This window comes from Pavona decussata, unplaced genomic scaffold (assembly GCF_977016875.1).
Source record: "Pavona decussata unplaced genomic scaffold, jaPavDecu1.1 SCAFFOLD_156, whole genome shotgun sequence".
In the NCBI taxonomy this organism is placed as follows: domain Eukaryota; kingdom Metazoa; phylum Cnidaria; class Anthozoa; order Scleractinia; family Agariciidae; genus Pavona; species Pavona decussata.
In genome coordinates, this window is record NW_028145568.1 from 6,162,530 (window position 1) to 6,180,875 (window position 18,346).

The 18,346-nt window shown below is 36.3% G+C and overlaps 1 protein-coding gene and 1 long non-coding RNA gene across 2 annotated transcripts; one reads left to right on the plus strand and one right to left on the minus strand.

The window, feature by feature from the left end:
• Positions 1-1,420: 1,420 nt before the first annotated feature.
• LOC146465543 (mitochondrial ornithine transporter 1-like) lies at positions 1,421-8,015 on the minus strand. The gene is made up of 5 exons (XM_085128633.1): positions 7,096-8,015; positions 5,995-6,167; positions 4,629-4,720; positions 4,443-4,512; positions 1,421-3,201 (listed from the first exon to the last, which is right to left on the minus strand). The coding sequence occupies exons 1-5, from the start codon at positions 7,572-7,574 to the stop codon at positions 3,089-3,091; spliced, it is 927 nt and encodes a 308-aa protein (XP_084984759.1). The 5' UTR covers positions 7,575-8,015; the 3' UTR covers positions 1,421-3,088.
• An 844-nt stretch (positions 8,016-8,859) lies between these two features.
• LOC146465544 (uncharacterized) lies at positions 8,860-12,574 on the plus strand. The gene is made up of 2 exons (XR_014868280.1): positions 8,860-9,105; positions 12,374-12,574. It is a non-coding gene; the product is annotated as an uncharacterized LOC146465544 (long non-coding RNA).
• Positions 12,575-18,346: the final 5,772 nt, after the last annotated feature.

Genomic DNA, 18,346 nt, shown 5'->3' on the forward strand with positions numbered 1-18,346 from the left:
GGAATAGGTGGGGTGAAAATTCACACATTTAGGCAGTTGAACTCATTCAGGTCAAGTATATTTTTTTCCCATAAGTTGAAAACTTGTACATGGGCCACCCACACCTGCAGTGCTCATTGTTTTAATTTCCTGGCATGAAATAATTTAGAGTATTGCTATCTGCCCCCTCCCCCTGGATGGGGTTCTAGTGCATCACAGGGTTAGCATGGAGAGTGACAATGTGGAGAAAACAATAGTAGTAGTAGAGTAGAGACCGAGCCAGTCTCAAACCACCAAACTTTCCATTGAAAGGGCAACAAGCTAATCACTACACAGCATTGTTCCACATTACTGAGCGAAAATAATAAGATCTACTAGTGAAATTACAAAATTCTACTTTGACAGAAATCAGTTTTGAAAGTATTGAACCAATACAGCTTTTTCTCAAGAAATAATAAATTCCTATCAGTGCAATGGTTGAAATATCCTTTAAAGATATTGCAAAATGCCTTCATTTCTAACAATGTTCGTGCATTTTGTAAATAATTGAAGGGGTGTGTAGAAAAGAGCCTCAAAGGGACATTTGGATTGCCATCCTAGTTAAGGTTTTTAATTCAATACAGTTTGTTGTGTTCCTGGTTTCAAAATTTTTATGTTGTTATTAGCAGTGTTGCCAAAAGGTTATTTGATCTCTTTTTGTTGGACAATGATTAACACTGCCCACCTCAGAATTTCCCCGAAGTTGCTTGGGGCTTTTTTCCACACACCCCTATAATTGATGTTATAACAACTTGCTATCCTTAAAATTTAAGCAAAATCAGCCAATAAGTTGATAGCAATAATTATTATGACTTAGGTCTGAAACATTCTGTGGCCTGGGGCCACTTTAGAACAACATCTTAGTATAAGATGTGTCCTAAAGTATTCTTTGAGTTCAAAAAGCTAGTAAAAAAAACAATACCAAAGATATTTTAAGACAGTTTCATGAATATTGCCTCTGGTCTATTGTTACACTATTGTTTGAAATTTTGTTTCCTAGAAGCCTAATATAATGACTGATTGCAGAAATGAATAATTTCCTTAGGGCCTTTGAAATGCACTTCAGTAAATCTTCCTACCACTTGACTTTTCTTCACTGAAATTTTTCTCACCTGTTTTGACTTTCACTCAGACTATCTGTCCCCGAGTCTCTGTTAACTGAGTGGCAAAATGCATTGATCTTGACAAAACATTTTTGTAAAATTTACAGCGAAGTCCACATAAGCAGAAGTTCTAAAGATCCTCATAAAAGCTCAAATAGAGCTTACTAGATATCCTACCTCAGGAATCTTAATCTTAGTCTTACTTACAATGTATGTAACTTAAACATATCAACAAGTCGCATGATTTTGACTATAGACGAGAAAGAATGCCCAAACAAGCAAACATGTTGGACACAAGCTTTACCATATTTGTTCCACTTCTTTATTTACATTTTTGTTGTTACAAATTCACCTTTCATGGTTTATATTAAATAATATTAAATTATTTCTCACATCAATTTTCATTGTGGTTGGGGATTATGAGAATAAAAATAGTAATGTCTGTTTGTTGATCAACAAACATCAGCCATGTTGAGTTTTCTCAACATTAATTTTTCAGGTTGCATTCCTTGAGTCAGTAACTTTCTCGCAACCTTGGGTCTTCAAATATAATAAATTTATTTATTATTACCAAGATAGGCCATTGAACATGTTGAGCACTGTTGAATGAACATAGCCAGATTCCTGTAAGGTCACAAAATTTTAGTTGAATTTCATGCTTCTCTAACTCAAAAAACTTGGCTTTTTCATAAAGCTATCTTTGAGTCCCATTTGTTTTTTTTTTGTTTTTTGTTTTTTTGTTGCAAGGCTAAGATTGTCCAAAGAAAGTGGTTATTAAAAGATTTGGTGTTTTGAAAGTTTTAGTTTGCTCTTGAAAGAACACCAAAGTCTAAGTCTCACAAATTACAAGGGCTTACAAAGAAAACTACTGGTTATTGTCATATTTACCATTCACAACTGCTCCTTCTATTTCATTCAATAACACTTATTATTGCATTCAACATGTTGAACAGCAAAGGTAAATATAAAGCAATTTATGATGGTGCTAACAACTACAGGCATCATCCAACAAACTGGCTAGGTTTGAAAGATTGATTTACTTTGTTGATAGAGCAACAGATGTTGAATTATTTTAAGTTTTGTGTCATTCACTTAACACTTTTAAGGACGGTCCGTACTAATACAGAAGTATTTTTGCACAGTCTATGACTGTGGAAAAAGCAGATCTTAGTATGGGCTACTGGAAATTATCCAGAAAGAAAACTGGGGGTAGTGGAGCATTTTTAGAGATAATTAAGCAACAATTATGCTAAAAAGTAGTCAAAAACAAAGCAATGTATGGCATTTTTTTTTCCAAATCGAAGCTTTATTACCTCTGAAAAATGCACGGTTACTCTATTTTCTTTTTGGATACCAAGCTATAGCACTTGCTAAGTTTTGTTTTCTCCACAGTCTTAAACCACGCAAAATATCCCTGTATTAGTAGGAACCAACCATAGTAAACCCAATCATCTCAAGATGCGCCGAATGTATCTGCAGTAACAAAACTAGGCACCATCCTTCAGTTGTGGTGACTGTATATTGAACATCAATCCCTGACAATGTACCCACAGCATGTGAAACAATGGCATCTATCTGCCATAGATGAATACATCATGCTCATTGATTTACAAACCCCAAACCTTTTCAGGGCAAAATAAATATCACATTTAAGAAAAATAAAATATTTTGTTCTTGCTGATAAAATACCACACATTTAAAACACTATTAATAATAATGATTTATACGAAACGTATAACACCACCATTTTACTAAAAACATCATTTTAACAGGAAATATGCTAAAATGTTTCTAACACTCCCACTACTTTAAATTATTACGTGTAAGTTATGATTCACTAATTTCACCTGACAATGAATTGAATTATTCATAAGGATAAAGCGAAGAAATATTATTAAATGACAATAAAATGTTAGAAATAATTGTTTATCCACTAAGCACTGCTAGTGGGATTTTGTTATCTCAGTCTATACGTTTATTAACAGATGTTGTGTTCCTTCATAAGCCAAGAACAAAGCTCCACATGCAGGAAAACACCGGACCAAAGTTGGTCCCAAGCCCTTGTACAAAGCTCTTGGGCCTGTTGAGGAAATGGAAACCATGTTAGAGGAAATGAAAAGTTTGAGTTATCCAGGTTTAGGTTTCTGTACCATAGTTAAAGGGGACGTATCATGGGGTTTTTCATCATTTTATCACTTTATCATTATTTATTTGATCATTGTATCATTTTTGTTAAAAATGATAAAATAAGACCTTCAATCAGCTGCCAAATAATTCTAGAATGATGACAGGGAAGAAATCAACTCAATTCTTGAAAGGAACAACTCGTGATCTGTTCTAGTGCATTTTGGAAACAAAAATGCGAGAACTTGAAAAATATTAGCCTAACATTTTTCAAGTTTCAATCCATACCGGCCTACTCTGTCTCTGGCCAGAGGCACTACCGGTAATCATGGGGTGATAATTTATAACAAACTTGACAATTATTTCATTGTTTCTGCTGACAGACAAACATTTTTGGGTTTTGAAATGACAGCAAATTTGTGTGATACTTCAGTAATCCCCTTTAAGCTACAAACAGACTGAATTCACTAACAGGGTTCAAGTAATAGAAAATGTTTGTTAATATCACTGTCAGTATTTCCTCATCCATACAACGCTAATAAAAAATCAGTCAACATGGGTATCGAAGTTTGAAAGAGAAAATAGAAGAAGAAATAAATGCTCATTTGAAAAAATAGGCCAACTAAACCTGCCCAAGTTTGAAACGTAAAATTCACTCCAATAATAAAGACCCCAGAAGTCCTTTAAACAAATGAAGGGCTGGGAGTGTAACATAATATTTGGCTGATTTTTCGTTTCGCTCAAAAGTTCCTGACCTCTTGCATGAGACTTTCAATTTAGTCAGAGAATATTGCTCTGTGTTGCTTTTCCCTGGTTTCTACTTAGTTTTCCAGAAAAATAAGGCCAAAATATCAAATCATCCAAAAAAAAAAAAAGCCACAGAAAAAGTGAAAAAAAAGAATGATGCTTTGGAGGGAAAAACACAAAGTAATGTTCTTTGATTAAATTGAAGCCACATACAAAAAATAAAAAAAAGGATAAAAATTTTATCCTTTTTTTTTAATAGTAACTGGACACCTGAAAAATTCAGGCTTTTTGGGCAAAATAAAAAATCAAACTAAAACAGTCTTGGCCTGTGTAACAAGACGGTTATAGTCTCAGCCCTTTAAATGTACACCCAGGGATTACATACATAAATCTTTGCACGTAATTTGGGCGATGTTGACTTAACTACAAATCATTGTTCAGAGCACTAACCTTCACTGCGTATAATCTGAAACATTGTCTCAAAGAATCCTGGCACTTTATCTGAGCCTCGAGTCAATATCTGTTAAGAGATTATAAGAAAAATTTATAGTTTGTTAATAAACAACTTTGTCAAAACTGTTTGTAAGAACAAACAGGGAGGGTGGGCATGAAATTATTGGTAATGTACAGTCGCACCTGAATACGAGATTTGATGAGATCAGCAGGAAAGACAGCAACCCAAAGAGACACACCTGCCATCCCACCACAGAAAATAAGTCGTAAAGGACCTGTAAAGCAAAAGTATACCCTTAAGGATTTCATTTTAATGACTGCTGGTATTACAAGGTTGTCAGATTTACATTTTACAATAAAAGCAAAGTATCAATGTACTCAATAAACTGAGTTCTCAAATATCTGCCATAAAATTTGAAATGTAGAGTTTTAATTTCAAATATTTCACATAATTTCAACAGGTAAACTATAAAGAGAGAGAAAGAGAAAATCTGTCTTTGGCCATCCCCTTTTTTTTTCTGTTTAGCGTCGTCCGACCGACCCAGATTTTCACATTTTCAAAAAAAAAAAAAAAGTTATGCAGAAGGCAATGAAGGCAATGACACATTATTTCAAACAGAAATTATTGTCACTTTAATCTGAAACAAGCATTTTTTTGTTTTACAGATTTGTAGTTTTTACTTCATACTCCAGAGAACACTCACTCTTCGACGAGAGAGACTTTCTGTCCATGTGATAGGAAAACACTTGAGCAGAGCTACTTTATTCGTTCTTGTAGCTTGCCACTGGTCTCTTGCCGGCAGCGGCGCATTCCTGGCACACAGGGTTCACGACCTTGAAGATGGCTCTTGTCTCGTCATTGATTCTTGCCTCTGGCTCCAAAGCACCACACCAACAGCAAATTTCTTCAAATTTTCGGCATGAGTAATAGAGTTTATCAACCAGGTCAGCGCACGAAACATCTTGCCTGACAACGACGACGCCGCTTAAGTTATGATCTTACAGAATTAATGGAGCCCCACAGCTGTATTGCAGCACATCGGTTATTTCACTGAGCTGCTCCATCTGTGCTACTGTGGGTTTGCTGGCAGCAAATAATTATGCACCTCCATTTCTAGCAGGCGACTTTGTAACCACACCTTGTTGTTTCCAGGCTCCACGGATATTATGCTGAGGTACTGGGCTTCCTAGCTCCAGACTCCTTCTCCAATTTTATTTTTGTTTTGTTTTTTCCTTTCCCGACTGACTGACCCAAAATCAGAAAACGCATTCGACAATAAACGAAAAAAAAAGGGGATGGCCTTTCACATTCATGCATGGGTTGGGTGAGTGGGTAAGATCAAGCCGTCTGATAGCGGCTGCCAGTGACACCTTTACATGATAATGTCCAAACTCACCACACAGAAAAATAATTCTACAATTCTACAATTAAGATCACATTTCCAAACCTAGTTCATGGTAGTGATTTCCCTTTTGCTTTCCTTATTTTTTACTATTTCAGATTGTCGCTATCATGGGACTACCTAGTAGTACACAGAGTAAACCTTACCTATGTCATCGGCAGTTTTTCCTTCTGGAGTGAGAAGGTGCCGGCAAAGCTCATAACCACCAAAGAAAAAGAAATAGCCAGGAACCTCACGAGCTAGGGTAGAAGTCATTCCACGGAAAAGACCAAGAAAACCACCCTCACGGATAATTTGCATTGTTACTTGCACTACTCCACTAAAAAATACAGCAAAACCAAAATTAACTGAAACAAAGTACAACAATACAAAAATGACAGGTGTAATCACTGGAATCTTGTTTTGTTTGCCTTATTAAAATTCATTTTCACCTTGAAGAAGTACCAATGTGGTTGCACCCTGAAGGGGTATAAATGTGGTTGACTGACAAAGAGTTCCTGTCCTATTACCCTAAAAGGTGCCATCACAACTCCAACAGTGGGCATTATAGGTGTCTGCACCCTCAGCGTTACCAATCCACAAATTTCCCCCCTTTATAGGTAAGACAATAACCCCTGTTGTTTTGATATCAAATGCAGCCCAATCCTTCTGTCACAAAAAGCTAAGGAAAAATGAAAGACAGCCCCTTATGAATTGATCTGAGGAATAACTACAGAAAATCCTGCCATTCCAAAGCTCTTCCCCCCAAAATAGTGCAGTTCCAGAAAAAAACCACACCTACCCCATGGGAGGTCATTGAAAATTCCTATGGGGAGAGGGTCTTAAAAGTCAAAATTTTAGAAGCAAAGTATTAAGCTAAACTGGAATTTTCTGGGGGGGAGGGACTGGGGGTGCAAAACAAAAATCTCTCGAGGGGGGAGTATGGATATTTTCTGGAACTGCACATTGTGTCTACGCAGTAAGAAAGACCACCCCTCCCCTCCTATTTCATGGGGTATATTTTGAAGTGGCTATACGGCTACTCAGTGAGAAAACCACCCCATCCTTCCTATTTCATGGAGTTTATTATTAAGACATAGTGGCTACAAGGCTACACAGTGAGAAAGACCAGCCCTCCCCTCCAATTGCATGGAGTATATTTTGAAGTTGCTACAGAGTGAGAAAGAAGCTTTGCCTTCTCACTGCATAGCCACTACTTTGGGGGGAAGAACTTCAGTTCAATTCCAAAATAAGGCAATTAGTAATACCTCTTCACTCCACCTTTCCCAGCCATTACGTTCATTTGATGCTGAGCTTGAAGCCTACATTTAACTAATTCCGTGGGGCACAAGGCAAAGGATGAGAAAACTGCTGCTCCGCTTCCAGCAATAGCTCGGTGTAACACACTCAATTCCTTCTCATCTTGTTTTCCAGCTATTTTTTTCACTAGAGACAAGCACTGTCCATAAAACAAGAAAAGCACCGAGTTTTCTGCTATGTTCGCGGCCAACGAAGGGATTGTGCCAGCATAGAGTCCCCGAAATCCTTCCTGTTTGATTGTTTTAACGCCACAATCGAAGGCAGTTTTGAAGAGTGATGGAAAAGTCTGCATCTTTACTTTCACGGTATCGAAAGGTTGTCCGGCCAGCACACAAGCTGTCCCGCCCATTGCACCAGCCGTGAAGTCCTTACACATCCGCTTTATAACATTTAAATCCACGCTCATTGAAGATGCCCCCTCTACCATTTTCCTGCTCGAAGAACCAAGTAGTCGACTGAGAAAGTTTTAAAGTAAAACAACTGAAATCCACGTACCGACTTTTCAGACCTTGCTAGGTGTCTTTTGGCTGGGATCAGCGCCACATACCATCGTCAGAATATTTCGCAATAAGATTTGCCGCAAATGTGATTCAGCAGCATGAGTAGAAGGTTTCTTATCAGGAGACAGATTACAAGGAAAACGAAAATTGATGTCAATGTATTATTTAAACGTTCAGTCTTTGACCTGGTTTGTGATGAAACACGTGTGGCGCTGAGGTTTTTTCTTTTCACACCAAAAACGTCGAACTTGAACCAAAAAGCGTTCTTCTTATCCTGATTCGTAGAAATTGCTCTCAGTATCGAGAATCCACTTAATATGCAAGAAATTACGAAACAAGTCGTTCGATTTTCACTTAATCCATTCATTGAAATTTGAGGTGAACAATACTCATGGGTAAAGCCGCTGGCCCACATTTGCAACTTCCCGCCAATGACAGTCCCCGCCAATCGCCAATATTTCGCAACTCTTGAATACCGGGTATGTAATTAACAAATCGACGGCAGTTTTCTATGGTCTATACTCTTATAGACCATAAAATGACGTCAAAAATATTCAAAACTCAAGTGGAACCACGATCTGCAGGCGAGTGGTTTCACTGCCAAGTTTTGGACATTTTATGGCGTCATTTTATGGTCTATAAGAGTATAGACCATAGGAAACTGCCGTCGATTTGTTTTTTACAATAACATGGAAAAAGTACGAGCGGAATTGGCTATTTTTTTTGTTGAGAAAAGCGCGCGCGTTACATCTGACGTCATTTTTATTGTCTGTACTCTTATAGACGATAGCTACGAGCCAATCAGCGCGCGGGAATTTGGACAGTTATTGTAAAAAATCAAATGCAAAGCTAAATAATTTTATTGCCCAATATTTCGGTTAGACAAAACTAACCTTCTTCAGGGGCTGCAAAAAGGTTATTTTTGTCTTAAACCGAAATATTTTGGCAATACGTAATATTTCGCAAGCCGGAGCCGTGTAAATGGAAGGGAATGGGGTAAAGTAGTCTACCGCGCAGACGCTGTTTTGGGAGAGGAGTTCATGTATGACCCCATGAATATGAAAAGGGTTTGGGTTAGGGGGTTGAGAAAAGATAACATCGGCCTAAGGGAGGTGACGTCATGGGTTATTCTTCGGAGCAGCCACGAACCGAGATCCGATTATACCGGAAATTGACCTGCATTCACTCTCTTTCAGTAGTAATGGCGGACGATGTCGGGGAAATAAAGACTTCGAACGTTTGTTAGGATTCGTTATGGTAGAATACAGAGTTCTTTCTACTTTCGTTTCTCGGCGTCTGAACACTGACCTCAAGGATTTTACGTTCGATTTGTGGAAGAAACGTGGAACTATGAAAACAGTCAAGATTTGCTCAGGTAACATCGGCCTACGGGAGGTTAACATCGACCTAAAGGAGGTTAACATCGGCCTACGGGAGGTTAACATCGACCTAAGGGAGGTACGTTTTATAGCACCACGTTTGTATCGTATGTGTTATACTGGCACAATCGCACACATGGAAAGCTTATTTGCAAGCATTTAAACTTACAATCTTCAGGGCTTGAACAATCGATGAAACCGATGATCGGAAAATCAATCGATCAATCGATGACAATCGATGCCTTGTTAGTTAATTGGCATCGATTGGCATCGGCCAATCGATGACCAATCGATAATCACACAAAAGTGGTCGCAACTCATCGATTGTCATCGATTGGTGTTGAAAAAAATTTCGGTATTCCACACGTTCCAGCACGTACGTATACGCGCTCGCAGTACACACAAATGTTTCAGATTTGAATTCGTTCACCGGATTGTTTGTATGCAGATGCGAATGGAGACGAGTGAGCTCTGAATGGTGGGTGATGTAATTATACTGAATTGTAATAAAATAAACCAGAATAAACGTGAATAGGCTTCGGTAATCATTTTATTACTTCTTTCTCACAACAAAGGTGCATAAAGTAAACAGGGTAAAAAATGAATAAAGTTCACTGCATGCAGGCTTAAATGGGTGAGCCGTATAGTAAAAGCTGGAAAAAAGGAGACCATATCGAGAAACTTAGAGCTGCACAGGAAAAAGCCAACAAAACAACATGTACAGCCTCTGTCCGAAACACAGTTACCACCGGTCACAAGAGAACTATAGGCCACAGTTTGGACTCAGATTCTTTTTGTAAATCTTTACTGAAAATAAAACGCATCAAAAATGAGAACCAATCGATGTCAATTAGCTGATCGATTGGCGTTGATAATCGATAAAAATTGATAATCGATGAAATCGATAATCACAAAAAACCCGTGCATCGATTGTTCATCGATTATCAATATCAATCGATTAATTGGCATCGATTGTCATCGATTGATCGATTGATTTTCCGATCATCGGTTTCATCGATTGTTCAAGCCCTGAATCTTGCAGGAGCTTTTCTAATCATTGACCTGAGTGTGATTTCATTAATTTTATTACCAACTCATAACATCCACCTACAGGAGGTTAACATCTACCTAAGGGAGGTACAGTGGCTTACAGTGTATATTTTATAACTTATGTATCATAAAAGTCATAGAAGCTTACTCTCTAGCAGGGAAACTCATCATAAGGAGCTTTTCTATCATTGACTTGAATTTCATATTAAATATTTTCATTTTTACCAACTCATAACATCCGCCTATAGGAGTTAAAGATCTACCTAAGGGAGGTTATGGTATTATAATAAGGAAGGATGGACTTGAAGAAAGCTTACGAATCTTAAGGGGCTTTTGCATTTCGTGTACATGCCGTTTTAGAATAAATTTATTTATAAAGAATTATTATTATTATTATTATTATTATTAATTGAAAAGCCTTTTAATCTCACTAGAATGAGATAAATGAGAGTTTTCTCATTTTTTTATTTACACTCATAACATGGAATACAGTGAAATGCAATATTGTTCTCTTGTTGTTGTTGTCATTTTTTTCTTGGTTGACCCCATCAACCTGTAATTTTCACATTACATTTTGCTAGAAGTGACTGTTTATGACTGTAGAAATGATAGATCATTTTTAAAAAATATAACCCTTAATATGTCAGAATTTATTTTAATTTAATTTGTGATCTGACTTACAAGAGGTTTGACTGTTTGACTGCTTCATTTTTTATTTGCCATTAACCAAAAAATACAACATAAATACATTAAAGATGATACACAATATTCCTACTAAACTATTTACAAGATGAAATGTGTTAAAGGCTAGGAAGCCTATATAGAAGCCTGGGGCTTATTAACTATAGGCGTCCTGAAACTATAGGATAAACCATAGAAGTTAATGGTACTGAATGAAAATTCCAATTAATTTTTTTTAAAAGGAGGAAAAAAAAAAGAAAAAAAAAAGAAAAAGGTGTGTAGCTCAACAAAGAGTCAATTTAACTTAGAAAGAAGGAATTTTCTAAGTCTTTGCCAAACTGATACTTTCACTGTTTTGAATTTCACGACTAAGCGAGTTGAAAAGCGTAGGACCTTGAAACCGAATTGAGAATTTTCGAAGATTAGTTCGACAATAAGGTATATAGAAAAGGTTGGAATTTCTTGTATTATAAGAATGTATCTGGCTTGCAAGAGTAAACATATCGCGAAAATAATTTGGAAGTAAGCTTCTTTTAAAAAGATACATAAATTTACCTATTTGGTATAAATAAATGTCAGAGAATTTTAAAATCTCCTGTTCTTTTTAAAAAAGAACACCAGTATGAGCATCAAAAGAAACTTTAGATATTATTCTGATTATCTTCTTTTGCAGAACAATAATCCGATTTAAATTAGACTGATATGTCGATCCCCACACAGAAACACAATAAATTAAGTAATGGTAAACTAGACTATAGTACAAGGAGCGTAAGGAGGTTTTGGGAAGGCAAAAACTAGACTTATAAATAATACCTATTGATTTTGATATTTTTCTAGAAACACTAAGAAATATGTGAGGCTTCCATGACAAATGCTCATCGAGGATAACACCTAAAAATACTGTCTCTTTCACACGTTCAATTGCATTGTTGTCAATTTGAATAGATATATCAAGTGTTTTCCTCCTTTGGGGTGGTCTAAAAACCATAAAATTTGATTTTTTAAAGTTAATGGACAGCTTGTTTGCTCGACACCATTGAGTTAATTTAAGCATTTCAGAATTCAAGATTCCAGGAAGCAAGTTAAAATCTTTGTGGGAGAAAAATATGTTTGTATCATCTGCAAAAAGAATAAAATCCACGACCTTTGACACGTTACACAGATCATTTATATAGAGTAGAAAGAGTAGGGGACCTAGTATAGAACCCTGAGGCACCCCGCACTTAATTTCGCAAGACTCCAAACTGACGCCATTAAATTCCACATATTGTTGTCTATTGCTTAGATAGCTTTCGAACCCTCTAAGTGAAGTGCCACGAACACTATAATGCTCTAATTTTGAAATCAAAATGTTATGATCAACGGTGTCAAAGGCCTTGGACAAGTCCATAAAAATACCAACTGTGCATTCCTTATTGTCAATGGCGGAAGAGATTTTGTCATATAAACAAGTAAGAGCATAAGCGCTAGCCGTGGAGTGATGCTTGAGAAAACCATACTGATTGTCAGAGAGAATGTTATGATTATTAAGAAACCTTAAAAGACAATTGTACATTACTCTCTCATTGTTTACTACAGTACATTAACAATATTGGTTTTATTTTTTTTCTTTTCAGAATGCAATACTTAAACTGCACAGACCGCTGAAGAAACAGCTACTTCAAAGACACCTATGACTCATTAATTCCACAAAAGACATTGTGTACTCAATTCATACGCATAGAAGCTTACTCTTCAGCAGGGAAACTTGGGATCATAAGGAGCTTTTTTATCATTGACTTGAATTTCATTTTATTTTTACCAAGTGATAACAATTCCACCTACGTATACAGGAGGTAAACATCTACCTGAGGGAGGTCATGATGTTTATAGCACCATGCAAGTACGTATAATAGGGAAGAATTGACTTGAAGAAAGCTTATGAATTTTAAGGGGCTTTTGCACTTCATGCACAAGGCCCTCAAATTTGGAATGACAACACTCTTGATTTAGGTAATTCGCTTACTATCTCGAATTGTAGACAAAAACTTAAAGATTACTTCCAATCAAATTGTGAATTCATGTCCTTTTGAACTCTCGTATACACGGCTTAGCTTAATTTAATATTTTATTTGTTATTTATTTAATTTTTTTTCATTTAAGTTATTATTATTATTATTATTATTATTATTATTATCACCACTATTATTAACATTAATATTTATCTATTTATTTATTCATTTATTTATTTATTTATTTATTTATTTATTTATTTGTAAACTGTAAAGTAATTGCACCATTTTGACCAATCTCCTGTATGAATTGTGCCATACAAGCCCCCGGCTTCGGCATCTCAATATCGATTTACAGGTATTACTATGTCTTATTACCATGCACTCTCTTGTACTATCATTATGAATAAAGAGCATTATATATTATATTGTCTCAGTTGTTCAATAATTATTGTATTCAAACAGAAGAAAAAAAAAGAGAAAAGTCCAAATTCTCCAATGCTAAAGGTACAGTGTAAATTCAGTTCAATTTCTCTACCCCAGCCAAATTCAATTCCCTTCTTCCCAGGCATGGTACATGGTCAAATGCCATGTGGGAGGGGGGGGGGGGGGACAAGGCATTTATTTTTTGTTCAAATTTGACTTGTTCTCCAACTCATGACAAAGTTCCACCCGTATTTAGAAGCATAGAGCTTACTTGATAACAAATGACACGTCATGAGCTTAAAACTTGAAAATGAAAACATTTAGGGGTGGTAATTTGGATCTTTTGAAAAGCACACTCAAAGGTTCATGGCATGGCTCAATTTCATTTTGACCTTTACTTGAGGTACAGATTTGTTGACTTACAAAATAATAGCTCTTTATGTCATATCTTTTTGACTCAATAGCCATAAAGGTTAGCAACCATAACTGTAATTGAATATGGATATTTGAAAGATACATTTTAATATCAGGTGAAAGATTAAGTAGAAGAAAGACCCTCAGTTATTTTTTTGGGATTTCTTTTCACAACAGCTTAAGGACGGTGCCTACTAATAGCGAAGTATTTTTGCATGGTTTATCACTATGCGGGAAAAGCAGATCTTGGTAGCGGGTATTGAAAGCCAAATTTAAGGAAATTGGGGGTAACCACGCATTTTTTAGAGATAACCAAGCAACAATTTTTTATTATTCTAAAAAGCAGCAAAATACAAAGCAATGTAGGGCGCTTTTTTTCCAAATTGAAGCTTTATTATCTCTGAAAAATGCATGATTTCCCCCCAATTTTCTTTTTGGATACCAAAATCACTTGCTAAGTTCTGCTTTCTCCGCATAGTTTTAAAGTGCGCAAAAATATCCCTGTAATAGTAGGCACCACCCATAGGAAACCCGAGTATCTCCAGATGCACAGAACGTATGCGCAGTAACAATAGTAGGCACCGTCCTTAAGTTCTAGAAAGGACTGAGAATCTTTCTTCCAATTAAACATTAGTTAAAAATGTTGGTCATTTTGTATCTTTGCACTCTAAGTGGTACATATATACCAATCTACACAATTTCCTGCCAGAGAGGAACAAAATTATGACCATTTGCATCCAATCCATCATTATATGGGAGATCCTCCGTCAATTAACCCTACAAACTTGAATATCAAATTTTACATAATTTTGCCACATGACGAGAGGTCAAGCTTGACAATAACAGTTCAACAACATCTGTTGTACACAAAGTCTTTTGAGGAATTGATGAGTCATAGGTGTCTTTGAAGTAGCAGTTTCTTCAGCGGTCTGCACAGTTTAAGTATTGCATCCTGAAAAGAAATAAAATAAAACCAATATTGTTAATGTACTGTAGTAAGCAGTCAAACAGTCAAACCTCTTGTAAGTGATCACAAATTAAATTAAAATAAATTCTGACATATTAAGGGTTATATTTTTAAAAATGATCTATCATTTCAACAGTCATAAACACTCACTTCTAGCAAAATTTAATGTGGAAATTACAGGTTGATGGGGTCAACCAAGAAAAAACGACAACAACAACAAGAAAATAATTGCCTTTAATCATCATAACAGCTATTATGCTATTTTAATGCACCTGCATTTTTTCTATTTAAACCCATAACACCTCTCACAGCAAATCTTTATGGGTGTAAAATTGTTTCATTAGATGAATATAAATGGCCCAGCATAGGTCAGTGTGTTGCCAAAAAATAATATTGATAATAATATATTTTAGTATATACCACACAGGTGAATAGTGCTTGTAGCGCGCACTGATTGGCTAGCTCAGAGGTGATTAGCCAAGTACTATTCACCTCCGAGCAACCGAAGAGAAACAAGATGGCTTCCCGTTTTGCCACGGTCACTTAAGAGGAAAATATTTCTTTAAAAAAGACGGCTATTACAAAAAATACAAAAATGGCAACAAATTTTGATTTGACGACATTACATGGTAAGTCATTAAATCTTTCAAACCTCATATTCCTAGGCGAAAAATAAAAATACCATCCATTTTTTATGAAACTGTTGAGCACTATAATTACAATGTAAACAAAGAAACATCTAATGTTTTGCAGTGTGGTTTCAACAATAGGACAAATTTCACACAACAATCGAAAAAAATACACGTGAGCAACTAAGCAAGTGCCTCCAGAAGTTTTAGTTGTCTGCCAGAAAGCGAGACGGAACTTTCTACAATAAGAAATCGATTACCGCGCGGCGCGCAAGATTTTAAAATTTCCCGCCATTTGTCGGTATATTGTCAAAATTAAAGTAATTTTTGGTCCACTTCTTATTCAGCTTGTGTGGTATATACTAAAACAATTATTCACCTCAGTGTCGGTGAAAGTGACAGATATTTACCGAGCCGCGACTATTCACCTCCACTTTGGTGAATAATTGTTAAATATTCCATGTTATGAGTGTAACTAAAAAAATGAGAAAACTCTCATTAATCTCATTCTAGTGAGATTAAAAGGCTTTTCAAATAATAATAATAATAATAATAATAATAATAATAATAATAATAATTATAATAATAATAATAATAATTCTTTATAAATAAATTTATTCTAAAACGGCATGTACACGAAATGCAAAAGCCCCTTAAGATTCGTAAGCTTTCTTCAAGTCCATCCTTCCTTATTATAATACCATAACCTCCCTTAGGTAGATCTTTATCTCCTATAGGCGGATGTTATGAGTTGGTAAAAATGAAAATATTTATGAAATTCAAGTCAATGATAGAAAAGCTCCTTATGATGAGTTTCCCTGCTAGAGAGTAAGCTTCTATGCCTATGAATTGACTTTTATGATACATAAGTTATAAAATATACACTGTAAGCCACTGTACCTCCCTTAGGTAGATGTTAAACTCCTGTAGGTGAATGTTATGAGTTGGTAATAAAATTAATGAAATCACACTCAGGTCAATGATTAGAAAAGCTCCTGCAAGATTGTAAGTTTTAATGCTTGCAAATAAGCTTTCCATGTGTACGATTGTGCCAGTATAACACATACGATACAAACGTGGTGCTATAAAACGTACCTCCCTTAGGTCGATGTTAACCTCCCGTAGGCCGATGTTACCTGAGCAAATCTTGACTGTTTTCATAGTTCCACGTTTCTTCCACAAATCGAACGTAAAATCCTTGAGGTCAGTGTTCAGACGCCGAGAAACGAAAGTAGAAAGAACTCTGTATTCTACCATAACGAATCCTAACAAACGTTCGAAGTCTTTATTTCCCCGACATCGTCCGCCATTACTACTGAAAGAGAGTGAATGCAGGTCAATTTCCGGTATAATCGGATCTCGGTTCGTGGCTGCTCCGAAGAATAACCCATGACGTCACCTCCCTTAGGCCGATGTTATCTTTTCTCAACCGGGTTAGGGTTTGGGTTTAGGGTTAAGGGGCTGTTTTGGCTCGTCACGCAATCTTTCCTCCCCAAAGTTGGGAAGAAAAGATTGCGTGACGAGCCAAAAGAGCGTCTGCGAGGGAGGCTAGGTGTAAAGTAGCGCACCTCCCATTCCCCTTCAAGCTCCTCTCATTGCAAGCAGCTATGAAAATCCTCAGCACTACGTCAGTCTTTCGGATGGGAGCTCTTATACCGGGGCCTCCTTATCATTTCTCACAGTTTTGTGCCTCTCCTCGTATAACAGATTTACACAATGAGAACATTAAAACAAAACAGTTCAAATGTTTCTTACATTCCCTCATCATTTTATGGCCTTTTTAAAAGGTAATTTTCAGCGTCAGAATTTTTATTCACAAAAAAATTATTTCAGCACCAACAGGCCACAAGATAAATTGTGAACTCCGTCTAACCCCAATTGATAGCTTTTCGACAAAACGATAAAGAATAAGGGTGAACTGGTGATAAAACTAAATTGAGAAATGCCGATGTATTTTCTGCTCTTTTTGTAGGATCTCAGTCTTCAGACCTTGTCCTGCCGTGGACGAAGATCCCTCTGAAAAAAAGTGCCCTGGGACCGTTTCCCCAAAGTAACGCGGATAACTATAAGTATTTTAATTTTTTCAAAATCGTCTCAGTTTTAACGATTGGTTTCAACTTTTAGAGCAACTCGCCCATCGTGTTGCCAAAAATCATTTAACTTTCAAAATCATGGGTCAGGAACACTAGTTAACGAAATTTCTCAAAAATTCTCGTAAATAGTCAAGTTATCTCCAGTTTTAGTTATCTCGAACTGATTAAAGGAAATTTAGCTTGAATTTAAATTTACCGTTCAAATCATTTGAGAACAGAACACTATCGAAACAAATTATTGTTTTGCATTCTAATAAAGATTTTAAAACATATCAGTCTCAACGCTTTCTGCTTTCCCGGAAATGGCATCGCCTTAAAGGGAAAGTATCATGCAAATTTGCTGTCATTTCAAAACCCTAAAATGTTTGTCTGTCAGCAGAGGCAACGACATAATTGCCAAGTTTGTTATAAATTATCACCCCAGTGCAATAAAACTGTCGATTAGTGCCTCTGGCCAGAGACAGGGTAGGCCGGTATGGATTGAAACTTGAAAAATATTAGGCTAACGTTTTTCAAGTTCTCGCATTTTTGTTTCCAAAATGCGCTAGAACACATCACAAGTTGTTCCTTTCAAGAATTGAGTTGATTTCTTTCCTCTCATCATTCTAGAATTATTTGGCAGCTGATTGAAGGTCTTATTTCATCATTTTTAACAAAAGATATCAAAAACCCCATGATACTTCCCCTTTAATTGGCCGCATTGTCAATGGCAGTTGCAAAACGAAAACTTTTAAAGAGCAAAAACACAGAGAAACGTAAAATTAATTTATTCACTGCAGACATCGAACTGCCTGAAACAGGCGGTCTTCAAATAGTCATAATCTAAAAGGGGTCAAAATCCGTGACCGAGGGAAAAAGTTTTACTTTTTTTTTAAAATGAGATACGTTATGAAAGAAAAATGTGAAACATTGCCGAGATTGCCATGGCATGAGGCCGTCATGTCAGTTGAATGGCCTCAAACAGCTCATTATTCCGTCTCAGGACAGCAGGGTACAATATCACACACTCTATCTTCTGTATCGCAAAGGCGTTAAGTCTTTACTTGTGCCGTTCGAGAGACAATATGAG